A 17,221-nucleotide genomic window follows, 5' to 3' on the forward strand; every position below is an offset into this window, starting at 1 on the left:
GCTACATCAGAGCAGGTAGGTTAGACCAGCAGATACATCAGAGCAGGTAGGTTAGACCAGCAGATACATCAGAGCAGGTAGGTTAGACCAGTAGCTACATCAGAGCAGGTAGGTTAGACCAGTAGCTACATCAGAGCAGGTAGGTTAGACCAGTAGCTACATCAGAGCAGGTAGGTTAGACCAGTAGCTACATCAGAGCAGGTAGGTTAGACCAGGCATGGCTGAGGTTTACCCCTCTGCTCTGCACACTACAGGCAGATTTTTACATTAGATTAGATCACATTACATGTATTGTCATGGTACAACTACAAGTACAGAGTACAGTGAAATTAAGTAGCAGTAAAATGCATTGCAGTATACAGTGCAACATGTGCATATGTGGAGTATATACCTGTATGTTGAAGCTATGGAGTAAATATGCTAAGCTAATGTACAGTGTTATTATATACAGTGGTACACTTGTTAACACACTATGGTAGTAAACCATATTAGCCAAATAAAATAAAATAAAATGTATTTGTAAGGCCCGACAACACACGCTAATGTCCCCATGGGGCCGGACACGTCTTCTTTAAAGTCAAGAAGAAACATCACAATGAATCTAGAACAAAACAAAAACACCAGGAAATCCAAAGTAAAATGTTAAATACATTTATTAAATTAATGCAACACTCCAAGACATACCCCACGCGAAGGTAAGGAAAAACTCACTAAAAACCTAGCAATAGGAAAAAAGCACCACAGGCAATGTGGAGGAGAGAAACCTTAGAAGGGCCGTTCAAGGGGGGGATTCAGATTCAGATTCCTTTATTGAGCCATTTGTGTAAAACACATTGGTAATTGTTGCAGCAATACAGTGTATGAATTTTCTTTCTTTTTTCACAGTAAACAACACCAACACAGACAAGAAACGAAACAGTGCAGTGGGGGATTAATCAATAAAATACATATATATAAAGTGAAGAGTGCAGAGATCCAGTACGGACTAGTGCAGTGCAGTCAGTGTCATTGTGCCAGTGTCACTTGGGGGCAGAGGGGGGGGGGTACCTGGCGGCTGAGGGGAAGAAGCTCAGTCTGTGTCAAGCTTTCACAGCCTTTGGGATCCTCAGCCTTCTCCCAGAGGGGAGCAGGGTGAAGAGGCTGTGACCGGGGTGGGAGGGGTCGGCCATGATCTTCCTCGCCCTCTTCAGCGCCCTGGAGTCGTGCAGGGACCTGAGGGAGGGCAGGGGACAGCCGGTCACCCTCTCCGCGGAGCGAATCACCCGCTGCAGCTTGGCAAGATCTTTTGCCGCTGCAGCGGGGAACCAGGAGATGATGGAGTGGGTGAGGATGGACTCAATGATGTCAGTGATGATGGATCTCCCTTCTTAGATGTTGGTGATAGTAGTGTTGCTATAAAACAGGCGAAACAGTCGGTAAGCATGTACATATATATATGTGTAATGAAACACAAATAAATACATGCAAGTACATTTTAGGTATGGGGGCGGCGTAAAGAGGATTGCATCCTCCCGGCCATCATCACGGGACTTCCACCACTGCAGTCATCACCACGAGACATTCACTCACAGGGAGACGGGGAGACGGGGACATCCGTTAGACAGTTTTTCATGTTTGTGATGGGCGGACATAACAATAGATACATGTAGTAAGCATATATGTGAATAGAATAGAAGTACTTAACCCAGGCGGTCAGGTGGCGTAACGGAGATTGTGTTCGTCACCAACCCCGGAGCGGCTGGATTCGCCTGTTCGAATCCAGCTCACAGCTCCGGGGTTGTCACCAGCTTGGCTGGCCGTTCACACTAATACAATTGGCAGTATTAGAGGGTGGGAGAAGCTGGCGGGGTGGGTCCGGGTCGTTGTAAACAGCGACTCCTACAGTTCGGTCGGGGCGCCTGCTCAGCGCGGATAGGATCTGAGTGGGATAGTGTGATCCTTCCACACGCTACGCCCTCTCAGTGAGAATCCGCGCTGCCAGGTGAAAAGAAGCGGTTGATTGGCTGGACGTGTGTCGGAGGAAGCATGTGGTGAATGAATGAATGAATGAAAACTTTATTTAACAGATTGCAGAATGGGTACAATACAGTACGGCTCAATACATACAATTGTTAAGGGGATGCAAACCTGAGAAAGACGTTTATCTTGTTTCCATCAGGGTCCCCCATTTTCAATTCATATAGACATTTATGACATACATAACATACATGACATTTATGGCATAGGGACATATAGGTATTTAGTACTGATACATTTGTGACATAGGCGGTATTCAAATATACAGTACTGTTACCCCTAGATCCTGACAGAGTATATACATATGATGGGGAGGGGACTGTACATTAGGAGGGGGTGGGTGGGTGGGAGGGGAATATACATACGGCGGGGAGGGAATATATACATGCGGTGGGGAGGAGACTGTCTATTAGGAGGTGGTGGGGGTTTTGGGCATTTACGGTGGCCAGTTTCGAATTGCAGCCTCCCGTAGGTGCTCTTTTTTTTTTTTGATCAAATTTTTTTTATTATTAATTACATGAAACAGGACAACACAATAACCACAGTAACAAAAAACATAACTTTCACAGGAGAATAACAAACAATAATAATACAGAATAATAAATTATAAAGACAAAAAGAAAAAGAAACAGCGTCCAACCTATCAAATATAGATGGCTACTTCAATAACAAAAAGGGTCTTCAAAACATGGCAACCTTTCCCCACCTTTACAAAGTGGAGTGACTTAAAAGATTGTTTATGAGAGTGTTGCCGCAGATTTACTGTAGATAGCCTAGGTCCCTTACACATGTTCAAGACTGCCAAACTTGCAGAAGGTAAAGTGTAAGAAGAAAGAAATTCTTCCTCCAAGTTGGTTGACAGGTCAATCAGTCTGTCAATATTAGTCTCTTGGGGAGATGGCATGTGAGTTGACATATAGCGCAGAATAGCTAAATACCAACCCCCCCTAAAATCCCCCCAGTCAAAGTTAAGAAGGACAAGACAAAAACCAAGACAGACAAGACATTTCCTCCTCCCCCTCCCCAGAGACCGCCGGACCCCCCCGATCAAGCGCCCCAACCCCGCTCAGCCGCACACTGCGGTCTTTACCTTCTCAGCTGCTGCGAACCACAGGTCAATTCCAGCCTGCCCTACCCCGATCACCCGGGCCGTGGATATCTCAAGATAAATCACATCCAATAGAGTTAGGGACCAGTTAATCATTGTAAGCTTCTCAGGCTCCTTCCATCTCATTGCTATTAGCTTCTTCGCTGCTGTGACGCCCGCTAGGACAACCCTTTTCAGTTGTACGGACGCGGGTAGTGTCGTTATATTGTTCAGGAGTAGCGTAACAGCTGTGAATGGGATAGTTAAGCCACACAGATCTGAAAGTTTGTCCGTTATTGACCTCCAGAAGCGGGCCACTGGTGGGCAATCCCAATACATATGCATATAAGTGCCAGTGGCCTTTTGAGAGCACAAAGTGCACCGAGAGTCGGTTATCAGTCCCATAGCAAATAGCTTCCTAGGTGTAAGATAGGTCCTATGAATATAATTAAAATTAATTTGCTGGTGATTGGGGTTGCGGGAAGATAATGCCACATTTGCCCAAACATCATCCCAGTCAAACTCGGGGTCCAACTCCGGTATATCCACACGCCAGATTGTATCCAATGATAAATTTTTATACGTGGATTGAATTAAGAGCGTATAAAAGTCGGAGACAAACCCTCTGGATGTCGTCCTGTCCACTATGAGCCTGAGGAAGGGGTGTGGGTGCAAGGCTTGAGCCCACGGTACGCCATGCGCCCTCAGTGCTGACCTTAGTTGAAGGTAAAGAAAGAAGGACTCGCCGGGTAGATCATAAAATTCTCTTAAGTCCTGAAACGCACGGAGGCCGTTCTTATCATAAATATCCTCCAGAGTATGCACTCCCCTCCTTTGCCATTGAGGAATATTAACCGGCTTGTGTCCAACAAGTAATTGCTGGTTATTAAAAATTGGAGAGTCCAGGTGCCAAGGGCATTTAACCCCACACGACCTCTGTACATTACGCCACGTTTGGATCACGTGAGTTATGATCGGTCCATACCTCAGCCGGCATTTCGCAATAGAGACAGTGGAGTACACTACATCCTGTAATCTTAGCGGAGACACCGCCGCCGCTTCTAAGGAGCGCCACGATACAGCCTCTACAGGGTCTAGCCAGCACATCAAAGGTCTCAGTGAAAAGGACCAGAAATACAGTTTAAAATCAGGGATTGCGAGGCCCCCATCTTGTTTCCTACGTTGAGTAGTAGCCCTTTTGATTCTCGGGCGTTTGTTATTCCAGACAAACTTAGATACCATCGATTGTACCTTGCGCCAGTGGTCTATTGGAGGGGGCAGGGGGAGCATTGAGCTAATAAAATTTATCCTAGGCAGGATGTTCATTTTGATTATGGAAGCCCGGGCTTGTAAGGAGTTAGGAAGGGACGACCACCTGTCTAGATCCTGGCGTATTTTATCATAAGTACCCGTGAAGTTGTACTTAGTAGTTTGGTTCAGCGTGGGGAATATCTCTATGCCCAGGTATTTGAAATGTTCTACTATGGGGATATCAGCTGGTAGTCGTACCGCCTTGGCCAGTTCATTAAGAGGTAGGCAGGCTGATTTGTTCCAGTTAATCTTAAAACCTGACAATTTACCAAAGTCGTCGATTATCCTCAATAATTTTGTGGCCGACCGGGAGGGGTCGTCCATGAAAATCAGCAGGTCATCCGCATAGAGAGCAATTTTGTGTGGAGTATTGTTGACCATTATGGGGACGATGTCCTCCGATTGCCTAATAAATTGGGCCAAAGGTTCGAGGGAAAGCGCGAACAGTCCCGGGCTCAGAGGGCAACCCTGTCTAGAAGATCTGGAGACTGGAAAGAGTGTGGAACAGTTTTTGCCTGTCAGTATCATCGCAGACGGCGAGGCATACAGGACTTTAATCATATGAATAAAACTCTTTCCAAGACCCATGACCTCAAGTACCTTCCACAGATATGACCACTCAAGTCTGTCAAACGCCTTCATGGCATCCAAAGACAGAACTGTGGATGGAGTTGTATTGTCTTTACTGTTATCGATTACATGCAACAGCCTCCTAAGATTATCTGCAGCCAGACGCCCCGGGATAAAACCAGTTTGATCGCAGTGTACCAATACAGACATAAATCTCTGCAGGCGACGGGCCAGCACCTTGGCAAACACCTTTAAATCGGCCCCGAGAAGACTCAAGGGTCTATAGCTACCACAATCATTGGGATCTTTGTCCTTTTTGAGAAGTAAAGAAATCAACGCCATATTGACATCTCTTGAGAACTCCCCTTGTTCGATAGCGTAATTGATCATATCGAGCATCAATGGACCCAGTTGGTCCCAGAAAGCTAAATACACTTCGGGTGGAATACCATCCCAGCCTGGCGCCTTACCCCTCTGCATTTCAACAATAGTCTCCCTCAATTCTACGAGAGTAATCGGTCTCCCCAGTTCCTTGGCCTCTTCCTCAGAAATGTGGGGTATCTCAAGCCCGCCAATGAACGATTCAAATCTAGAGTCATCCAGATTACCCTCTGAGCTATATAACTGTGAGTAAAACTCTTTAAAAGTGTCATTGATCTTTTTCGAATCAGTAGTGACTGCACCCTGGCTCGTCCTAATCGAGGGGATATCTGAGAAATGATCATTTGATCGTATTTTCATTGCCAATAGATGGCTAGGTCTGGAGCCGTGAAAATAGTAATTTTGTCTTGTCCTATGTATCAAAAACTCAGACTGTTGTTTAAGTATGGAGTTTATTTCTTTTTTGACTATCTTACGTTGTGTGTTTAGTCGTTCATTATAGTCAGTTTGCAAGGATGCGTATAGGTCCGCATATAATGATTCCAGTCCTTCTAGCTTTTTTGACCGGGATTTTCGCAAATTGGAGGCAAATAGTGTGACATGACCCCTGATGAATCCTTTCAATGCGTTCCACAGGACCCTAGGGTCTTCTACTGTGCCAACGTTGATCTGCAAAAATTCAGCTAGTTTACTCCTGAACTCAGAACAGAAGTCATCGTTCTTTAGCAAGGTCGAATTAAAACGCCATCTGGGAGCTCTTGCGGAGAGCCTGCCAAAGGTTGCCGTAAGGAAAATCCCCTTGTGGTCTGAGAGAGCCAAGGGAACCAATGAGACATCGAAACTATCAAACATATTAGGGGACGCGAATGCATAGTCAATTCGAGAGAAGCTTTTGTGTCTGGCTGACAGGTGAGAGTAATCTCTGAGGGTGGGGTTGCATAAGCGCCAGAGGTCTGAGAGCCCCGTGTCTTTGGCCCACATCCTGAGGGCCTTAGAGGCCCGTTTCTGGTCGCTCGTTTCAGAGGGCCCAGACCTATCCATCTCCGCATCCCAGCACGCATTAAAATCGCCACCCACAATGAGAGCGTATCCATTAAGTTCCAACATATTCTTCGTGATTGTATTATAGAACGCTGAATCAAATGTGTTAGGAGCATACAATGCTATTATAGCCATCTTCCTATGCAAGAATTCAACTTTTGCTATAGTAATCCTTCCCTCCGTGTCCGACCATACATCCAAGATTTTGATATCAAGGTTACGTCTTGTAACTATGACTACTCCTTTCGTCTTATCATCGGCTGAGGATGCGGAGATAACGTGATATTGCCGATTTGCCAGTCTTGACACGTCACCTACCATTAAATGCGTCTCACTAAGGAGAGCAAGGTCAATATTTCTCCTCTTCAATAGCCAAAGGACACTGGCACGCTTGTGTGGGGCGTTAAGCCCTCCTGCGTTCCAAATTAAAATATTCAATTTAGCCATGGTCGAGCTTGTATAAGTGCGTAGAGAACATACCCGTGCAGCCAGGCTGAGTACAGAGGTGCCGATCCCGGCGGGCCCGGACGGTCAATCCCAGGAGTTCAGAGGAGGAACACTTACACATATATAAGACAACAGTACATAGAACACATAAAAATACCACCCCAGCTACAACCCCCCCTCCTTCTACTCTAAACCCTAACCCACCCGTCCTACTATAAGTTCCTCTATACCCACTCTCCAATCCCCACCCTATGCCCCACCCACTGAGGATGGTCATCTTCCTATCACTTCCCACTAGAGACATGGATCAATAAGACGCTTCCCACTCCCACCCCCCTCTAGATAAACCCCTGAGTAAACCCCCACTAGTCCAATAAACACAAATAATAATAAAATAAAATTCAATAAAGATATCGGTCGAAAACCACCTGAGCCCTGGCCCCAACATGAGAAAACCATAATGGTAAAAATAGCCATTATTAAATAATAACTCCGCATCAACCTGCAGCCCTCTATTTCGGAATCTGCGCTTCAACATCACATTGTTATAGCCCAAAAAGGTATAGGAAAATTCAATACAAAATTAAATTAAAGCATCCCAGCCGATAGTCTAAGGCAGGTTCGGGTCACAGGTTAATTGTGCAAAATTGTGTGAACAGTGTCAATTAAACAATGACAAAAAAAAAGGAGGAAGGGAAAAAAAAGGTTATGGTCAAAGTGCACCCCTTTAGCCGTCCCTCTGATCAGGCACAACGGCTGAAATGACCCAACCTATGTAAGATTAGAATTAAACACAATCATTCATTAATCAATCCGGGGATGGTAATAGGCAACACCTGACACCACCTGTCATCATACATTGTTTCAATAAAGATATCGGTCGGAGCAGTTAGTCCAAGGTAGGATCGAATCACATTTAAATTGCTCATTCAAATGCCATTAAAACATATAGGAAAATTCAATACAAAATTAAATTAAAGCATCCCAGCCGATAGTCCAAGGCAGGTTCGGGTCACAGGTTAATTGCTCATTCAATTGCCCTTAAAACAGCGACACTAATTATTATATAATTACTCAGCATCAACCTGTAACCATCTACCCTGGAGTCTGCATATTAATGTATCAACGTTATAGCATAAGTGCCTCACGGAAAATTCAAAACAAAATTAAGGCTTGTCAGTAGTTAGTCCAAGGTAGAACCGGATCACATTTAAATCGCGCATATAGATGACATAAAAACAGCGACAGTAGGAAAGAAAAAAGAAAGGAAGAGAGGGTAATGGCTAGAGTGCAAGCCATATAACCATATAGCCATTAAGTGCAAGCCATACCCGACCCAACCTGTTATCAAATATTGTTTATGCATATTCAACCGACCTTGGCATCTACTTTGGATCACCAAAGCTCAAAACAACCTGGATATAAAAATAAAAAGCATACCAGAAGTTAGTTAGGGACTCGGTCACTCTTGAACTGTGCAAACCAATGTCCCTTTGAACAGCAACAGCAACCAAAATACGTAACCATTAACGAATGTCTCAGCGCAGACCATAGTCGAAGCCCGCTGGCTAGCCCGAGGCTAGCGCGTAAGCTAGTGACGAATCCGGATAGCACGTTAGCCTACTATGTACATTGTTCAGCTAGCTCGTTAGCTTCCAAAGAGGCGATACACAAGTACGACCATGAGGTCAGCTTTAGCAAGTAACAGAAGTCATTGGGAAGCCCCGCTAGTTGGATGGGCAGAGGACAGTTAGCATGTCTGGGCATGACAGCAAGTGTTTGTGAATAGTCGACCTAATCAATGTATATAGGCCCAAACCGCCAAGTCACTCACCCTCCATAGATATCAAGCAACAGACTCGGGTGTCTTCGCGAGATATTCCTTCGCTTTAGCCAACGACCAAAACAAACGCTGACCACCGACCTTCTCCAACACAGATAGTTTCGCGGGAGCGAATAACGTGGGCCTCAGGCCTAGTCTCCATAGCTTAGTCAGGACCACCTTGTACTCGGCTCTCTGAGCTTGAACCTCCGGTGTAAAGTCCTCGAAAATGGCCACTTTGTGATCGCCAAACCTCAGAGTACCCCTTCTGGTACGAGCCGACCGCATGATGATTTCTCTCTGTTGGAGTCTGTTCAGCTTGACTATGATGGGCCTCGGTTCTTTGTTCACGCCGGGAGAAAACCTGCCCGCTCTGTAAGCCGACTCACAGATAGGAGGCGAGGGGAGGACGTCCGTCCCTAGTATCTTCTGCAGCAGTTCGGGCATGGTCTCAGAGAGACGGCCTTCACCGCTGGTCTCCGGTACTCCAACAATCCTGACGTTGTGGCGTCTATCCCGGGACTGCATCTCCTCCATCGCCGACTGTAGTTTGTTGACTTCAGCCTGCCTAGCCAGCAGGGCGGATTCAAGACCCGCCATCTTCTCACACTGTGATGATACCTCCGTCGTTAGCATGGCTAGTTCGTTAGCATTAGCCGATGAGGCAGCGTGAATAGTCTCCATCTTGTCTGTCAGCGGGACTACCGCCAGCCGTATTTCTTCTGATATCTCACGACGGAGGCTGATACAGAAATCCGCCAGCACTTGCTTCTGTGCTTCAGCGATGCGTGCCTCAGAGTCTGCGTGTACTTTCTTCTGTGCTTCAGCGATGCGTGTCTCAGAGTCTGCGTGTAGCTTGGTCATGACCAAGAGCACAGCTTCGCTTAACTCCCCGACAGCGGGAGACGGTACGGCCATGCTCGGCGGTGTCGGTGTCGTGCCTAACTCTTTCATGGCTCTGGTTTCCACCCCCGCCATCGTAGAAAGTCGAAAAAAGTTGATGAATGTATACTAAACACGACGACCTAGCAAACAGATAAAAAACAAATAAAAATAAAATAAAGACTAATGGGGAGAAACGTATATTCAGCACGGTAGAAGGGAGCTCATGTGAAAACACGTCTACTCCATGATCGCTCAGCTCCGCCCCCTCCCGTAGGTGCTCTTTAAGGGCGGTTTTGAATGTGGGCAGGGATTCACATTCCTTTACAGCTTTGGGTAGGGCGTTCCACATTGTTGTGGCATAATTGCGAAACGTGTTTAGTCCCTTGTTTGAGCCGAATCTGGGTTTAACATGATTTGTTGAGCTTCCTCTGGTGTAGTGGTTGTGGTATTCACTGACCTTTGGGAAGTATTTTGACATGTACATGGGCACCCCGGTCGTATAGTGTATCTTGTAGACCAGGCCCATTGCAAGTTGCTGTACTCTGTCGTCTACTCTAAGCCATCCTAGGTTGGCAAAGTGGGCAGGGGTGAGGTGGGTTCTGGGGTTCAGGTCAAGTAGTAGTCTGACCAGTTTGTTTTGTGATGTTTGTAATTTTGTTTTAAGCGCCTTTGAGGTGCTTTGGTACCATGAGGTGCACGCATAGTCATAGTACCCTTGAATGAGTGCTCCTGCCAGAGTCCTCAGGGTATTCTTGTTTACCAGAGAGGAGATCCGGTACAAGAATCTAGTTCGTTGGTTGACTTTTTTTATTACATTGGATGCCATTTTGTCACAGGAAAGATTTGCCTCTAGGATGGAACCCAGGTAGGTAATTTCGTCTTTCCTTGTGACAATATTGTCACCCACTGTAACTGAGAAGCCGTCGGTCTTGCTGAGTTTGTTATTTGAACCGAAGAGAATGGACTCTGTTTTGCCCATGTGTAATGATAGTTTGTTATCAGCGAGCCATATGCAGATTTTGCCTAGTTCCGTGCTGAGGGTTTTTTCAACCTGCAATTTGTTCTTGTCAGAGACCAGCAGGGCTGAGTCGTCCGCAAACAGGAACAAGTTGCAGTCACAGGCTGACGACATGTCATTTGCATAAATTAGGAAGAGTAGCGGTCCTAGTATGCTTCCTTGTGGAACACCACAGCTCACTGTGAGGGGGGGGGATAGAGTACCGTTTACCTCTACCATCTGTTCTCTCCCCTCCAGGTAGGATTGCATCCAGCTCACTGATAGGCTATCAAAACCAATTGCTTTTAGCTTGTCCATTAGAATGGAGTGATTGACAGTGTCGAAGGCCTTTTGTAGGTCCAGCATGACCATGCCGCAGTATTTGCCAGCGTCCACCTCTTGTTTGATGTGGTCGTTCAAATAGAGGAGGCATGTGTCAGTGGAGTGGGACGTTCTGAAGCCAGATTGGAATTCGTAGATTAGGTTTTTTTCCGCCAGGTACTTTTCGACCTGTTCGTAGACTATTTTCTCCATGACTTTCGAGATGGAGGTAAGAATAGAAACAGGGCGGTAGTTGCCTGGGTCTAATTTGCTGCCCTTTTTGTGTAGAGGGGTCACTCTCGCAATTTTGAAGTCCTTGGGGACGTGCCCCTGTTTTATAGAGAGGTTTATTATGTGTGTGATGACTGGGGTGATGGCGGCTGCTGCGTCTCTGAGGAATTTGGAGGGGATGTTGTCATGGCCAGTGGCCTTGTTAGGTTGGAGGGCGCTCAATTTTTTGAGTACCTCATCGGTTGTTACCATTTCAAGTTTGAAGTCGTCTTTGTGGACCCCTAGGTTTTTGTAGTATGCTACTATGTGTTCTACCCCATAATGCCCTGAGTGGGAGGGTAGTTTGTTTACCAGTGTTGTGGCTATGTTTGTGAAGAAGATGTTTAAGTAATTGGCTACATCCAGCTTGTCTGTGATGAGCGTGTTGTCCGTCTTTATGTTTATGTTTGAGAATCTGGTTTTAAGTTTTTTACTGCAGCCTAGTTGATTATTGAGTAATTTCCAAAGTTCGCGGGGTTTGTTTTTGTTTTCCTCAGTTTTGTCGTTGATGAAATTTCTTTTTGCGGTTCTGATCATGGTGTTTACGTCATTTCTTAGTCTGTTTCTTTGGATTTTTAGTTCAACCACGTGGGCTTGGAGTTCACTGTTTGAGCTTTTGGAAAGCTTTGTCTGACTTTTATGAAGTTCAGAGCATTTTTTGTCTCTGGTTTTCATAGCGGCCAGTATTTCAGTGTGCATCCATGCCTCAGCGCGATTTTTAACCCTGGTGGTTCTTATCGGTGCCATGTTGTTGAGTATTGCTGTGAATTTGGTTTTGAATCCAAGCCATGTTTCTTCAACCTGTGTACCACTGAGCTCATCTGACCAGTCCAAGCTCCCCAGTTCTAGGTTAAAGGCCTCTCTAGAGTAAGTTTTGAGGTCTCTAGATGTGACTGTTTTGTGACAGCCGGCCTTCTGTTTTAGCTTTTTGCGGGTACAGAAAATCATATAATGATCACTTAACCCGCATGCTATCACCCCTTTACTGGAGATCATGGACTTGTCAGAGGTCAAAATGAGGTCAATGGTGGTTTGTGTCGAATCGCATACCCTTGTGGGTTGTGTGATTAGCTGGCTGAAACCGTGCAGGTCAGAAAATCTACTGAAGGCCTTGAAGACGGGTGCTGATTTGCGCAGCATATCCGTGTTCCAGTCCCCAATAAGAATTTTTTCTACCCCCTCCACCCCAGCTAAGTGGTAGCCTCCACTCTCCCAGACCGACTGTGGAGGGTAAGTGCGCAGCGACCAGGAAGGGGATTGGGAATTGGCATAACGACTAACATTGGGATGGGAGAAAATCTGAGGAAAAAGGAGGGGGGGAAGATCAATAAAAAAAAAGAAAAAGAAGAAGAAGTACTTAACCCAGCAATGAACTCAACGTCTAAACCACAGACATGGTTTAGACATTGTAGGTCGGACAGAAGATGGTATGAAGCTGATCCATGACCTCAATGGTGCACTTAACCAATGTAGCCAGCGGTTTAATTAATAAAAGTAGGTGTGGAATATATATTCAGATATAGATAAAAGTATACACAGTTTTATTGTACATTGCTATCATTTATAGACTATAGATTGAGGTAGTTATGAGTACAGTGTAAGACAGTTGTAGGCAGTATATTAGTATGGATTGAGTATAGGCAACAGAGAGAGAGAGAGAGAGAGAGAGAGAGAGAGAGAGAGAGAGAGAGAGAGAGAGAGAGAGAGGGGGGGGGGGGGAGAGACAGAGAGAGAGGGATGGAGAGAAAGAGAGATTGAGTATGGGGGGTGGGTTGGCTGTCACTTTTTTTTTAGTGGCTGTCACTCTGATGTGTGTGTGTGTGTATGTGTGTGTCTGTGTGTGTGCGTGTGTGTGTGTGAGAGATAGAGAGAGATAGAGAGGGGGGGGGTGTGTGTGAGTCCTCAGCCCTTGTGTGGGTGAATGTAACAAGTTCCTAACGTTTTCTTTCCCCTATTATTTCATGCACACTTTATTAATTGTTTTAAATTGTTATTTTCTTTTAAGTTATTTTGTGCATCACTCTGTTTTGAATTTGATGCAAATTTGCAATGCATGAGGGTCATCCTTTTGTGTTAAATGGCTGCATAAAGCAAGCATTTGTTGACTCATGTTGATAAGAGTATTAAAACTTGAAAAAGATCCGTAGATTTAGAAAAGAAAAAGAAATTCGATTCATTTGCGATTAATCGCAAGTTAACTAATAATAATAATAATAATAATAATAATAATAATAATAATAATAATAATAATAATAATAATAATAATAATAATAATAATAATAATAATAATAATAACAATAATAATAATAATAATAATAATAATAATAATAATAATGATAATAATTAGTGCTGTCAGGCGATTAAAAAAATTAATCTAATTATTTACAGGATTTGTAATTAATTAATCTAATTAATCGCATTTTAATCATTTTAGGACTGATATTTTATATTCTATAATCATATTTCAAATTGCATGTGTCCGGATGGCAGAATTCAGTACTGTATCTACAAAACCGTCTGTTTAATCATCTTCCCTTTATTCATTTGCTTAGATTTTTCAGGTCTGGTAAATTTTAGCATGGTGTTATTCAGTCTAAAAAAAATGGAATATTCTCATTTGGTTCATTAGAATTTACTCAAGCCTAGTAACAGACACAGTATTTCTGACACTGGGAATACATTCCCTGAGATCCATAGATTCAGATACCAAGAACATGCAAATGGACCATTTAAAAAAAAGTCTGTAAATGTTTATTCTATGTTTTAATGGAATGAATGAGATTAAATTTATTTTTTTTGTAATACATTTTGAGTAAATTTTCATAACGCGATAATTTGCTGTGTAATTAATTAATCGAATTAACGCGATAAACTGACAGCCCTAATAATAATGTATTATTATGTATCCACCACATTACATATTACACATCTCAACTGGTCTAGCCTCGGGACCCAACATTTTCCTTAGTCATTAAGTCGCGACCCAAATTTTTGAACCACTATGATTTATTTCAAATTTTCTTTTTTGCAGTAATACACAATCTTTCATGCACTGTTAAAAACATGAAATAAACACAAAAAGTGCAACAAAAGTGCAACTAGGGCTAAAAACCCAATGAAATAAAATAATAATAATAATAAATAATATTATACTTCTTAGCAAACTTCTTAGCTTAACATAACAGACCTACAGTAAGTTTGGGGGAACTAATGGGATAACTGGGGTAACGGGTTGCAACAAAAGTGCAACTAGGGATAAAAACACAATGAAATAAAATAATAATAATAAATAATATATGCTTCTTAGTAGACTTCTTAGCTTAACATCCCAGGGAACTAATGGGATAACTGGGGATGTTGTTTGCTCCTGACAAGAGTCTCAAAGTCTGGGGTGATGGTAGACAAAGCAACTCTGAGGTCATGCTCAATGTCCAATCTGTTCCTCTGCTTTGTCTTCAGCTGGACCAGAGGTGAGAAGCCACTTTCACAAAGATAGGTAATAATGTAATTTAAAAATAAAAAAAAATTTACACACAGATCCGCGACCCAAAAGTGGGTCGCGACCCACCAGTTGAGAAACACTGCTCTAGAGGAAGAACCCTATTGATTCTGGTGACCCAGAGACCTCCCCTCTAGCCACCATCAGACGTGGCTCCTTATGGACAACACAATTGCCATAGGGACATATGAAGTCAGCAATATTGGATTTTACGCTGTTTTTGATTTATGATTTTTCTCAAATAGCTCCCCCCCCCCCCCCCCCCCCCACTCCACTTAACACTTTCACTACCAGAAGATGAACTCTTTCACTACCACACTACAGAAGGTTCTGTTTCATTATGGCTTACGCTCAGCATCATTCTGCACTGTACTTCACTTCGTGCACGAGCACTGAATAAAAATGTCCACCATGTACCTTTACATCCCAACATTCGTCTGGCCACACCCCCATCCGCTTACCTTCATAAGCAGGTGTGTGGTCACCTACTCGCCTCCTTCCCAAACTTTCACCACAAGGCGAGATCAAGGGCCGCAGCGGCGTCTGATGCTGAGCGTCACCATAATTCACAGAACTTGGTTATATACATAACCTTACGTTCTGTTTCATTATGGCTTACGCTCAGCATCATTCTGCTCCTCCCCGGGTCTGATGGTTGTGGGGGACCTCAGCGGGTACATTTGTCGAGCTCTCGCTCTGCTTAGCTCCTGTATTACAGTATGACGCAGAGTGGAGCTATACGATATATAACGTACGGTTATGTATATAACCATAGTTATATGAGTATAGTGACGCTCTGCGTCTGACTCACTGAGGACCCTGTGGTCTTGCCTTTGTGGTGAAAGACTTGGGAAGGAGCTGTTAGTATGGCCACACCCCTGCTTATGTAGAGGAGCGGATGGGGGTGTGGCCAGGCAGATGAGGTGTGTAAAGGTGCATGTGAAAATGTATTCAGTGCTAATACTGATATGGAAGAGTATTACAGTATGACGCAGAGCGTCACTATACTCATATAACTATGGTTATATACATAACCATACGTTCACCTGATTATCACAAAACCCGCTGTGTGGGGGGTCTAGGGACCAACGTCTTTAAACGTATCATTGGATAGTCAATAGGCCAATCGGTCCGCCGGATCAGTCTGTAAACAGGAAGTGGTGTGTCACTCGTGAAAGCTGGGATTTGCACAGAGCTTGACAAAACATCGCTTGTCTATCGACAAATATTGCGCTCCTTTCTCCTGTGTGTCGCCGTAGGTCATCGAGGAGATCGAGGAGATGATGCAGTACTCCCCGGACCAGCACCCCTCTCAGGCAGACCTGAGCATGCTGGCCCTGGACATCCAGCGCTCCAGTGTCAGCCAGAGCCACGAGGACAGTGAGTGTCCGCGGTCAGGACGGGCTGCGTTAATGCTAACTGTCTGTGTGTAGTAATTCATCAAATGGAGAAGCTGGAGGGAGAGAGATAGAGAAAGAGAGTTTAATATGTGTGAAAAAGAGAGAGAGAGAGGGAAAGAGAAAGAGTTTAATATGTGTGAAACAGAGAGAGAGAGAGAGAGAGAGAGAAAGATAGTTTAATATGTGTGAAACAGAGAGAGAAAGATAGTTTAATATGTGTGAAACAGAGATACAGAGAGAGAGAGAGAGAGAGAGAGAGAGAGAGAGAGAGAGAGAGAGAGAGAGAGAGAGAGAGAGAGAGAGAGAGAGGGAGAGAGAGAGGGAGAGAGAGAGAGTTTAATGTGTGTGAAAAAGAGAGAGAAAGAGAGTTTAATATGTGTGAAACAGAGAGAGAGAGAGAGAGAGAGAGAGAGAGAGAGAGAGAGAGAGAGAGAGAGAGAGAGAGAGAGGGAGAAAGGGAGTTTAATATGTGTGAAACAGAGAGAGAGAGAAAGAAAGAGAGAGAGAGGGGGAGAAAGAGAGTTTAATATGTGTGTGAAACAGAGAGAGAGCTTTAAAGGTAGAATCTGTAATGCCGCCCCGTTAGCCAGAGAGTTGTCACTATAAACAAACTCCCATTTCCCCAAAATAAAAACCTCTTTATGTATCAACATTAGCGGCACAATCGTATTGTAATTATAGAGATTTGGTGAAAAGATTTTTGAGCATGGATTACAAGATTTCAACTACAATGCATACGACTTTCTCTTGGGAATTTCCTGGTTGTTAAACAAGGTAGCTAAATACTTCGCCTACAAACACAATGCTGTTCAGACAGCACACTATTGATGTGAGATTTGCTGAATTATATAAAAAAATAAATGCATAGGTTTACAAAATAGGCAGAGCTAAAGCGAGGGCCAGGTTTTGTCAACAAAGAAAAGAAATGATGGAATAACAACTGTTCTGTGATGGTACAGGTTGTTAGAGTAGAACACCATGACTCAATGAGACCTTCTGATGGCAGGGTTGTTTGAGTAGAACACCATGACTCATGATACCTTCTGATGGCAGGGTTGTTAGAGTAGAACACCATGACTCAATGAGACCTTCTGATGGCAGGGTTGTTAGAGTAGAACACCATGACTCAATGAGACCTTCTGATGGCAGGGTTGTTAGAGTAGGACACCATGAC

The 17,221-nt window shown here is 44.1% G+C and overlaps 1 protein-coding gene across 2 annotated transcripts in view; it reads left to right on the forward strand.

Annotated features, from left to right (window-relative positions):
* The window catches only part of LOC311222817 (fasciculation and elongation protein zeta-2-like), a 65,441-nt gene that overhangs the window by 17,635 nt on the left and 30,585 nt on the right, over positions 1 to 17,221 (forward strand). For both annotated transcript variants that reach the window (XM_084307446.1, XM_084307447.1), the window contains exon 3: positions 15,907 to 16,027. In XM_084307446.1, the coding sequence (XP_084163572.1) occupies positions 15,907 to 16,027 (121 nt within the window). The remainder of the gene's footprint in view (positions 1 to 15,906; positions 16,028 to 17,221) is intronic.

This window comes from Notolepis coatsorum, assembly GCF_963971535.1.
Source record: "Notolepis coatsorum genome assembly, chromosome: 2".
Classification (NCBI taxonomy): domain Eukaryota; kingdom Metazoa; phylum Chordata; class Actinopteri; order Aulopiformes; family Paralepididae; genus Notolepis; species Notolepis coatsorum.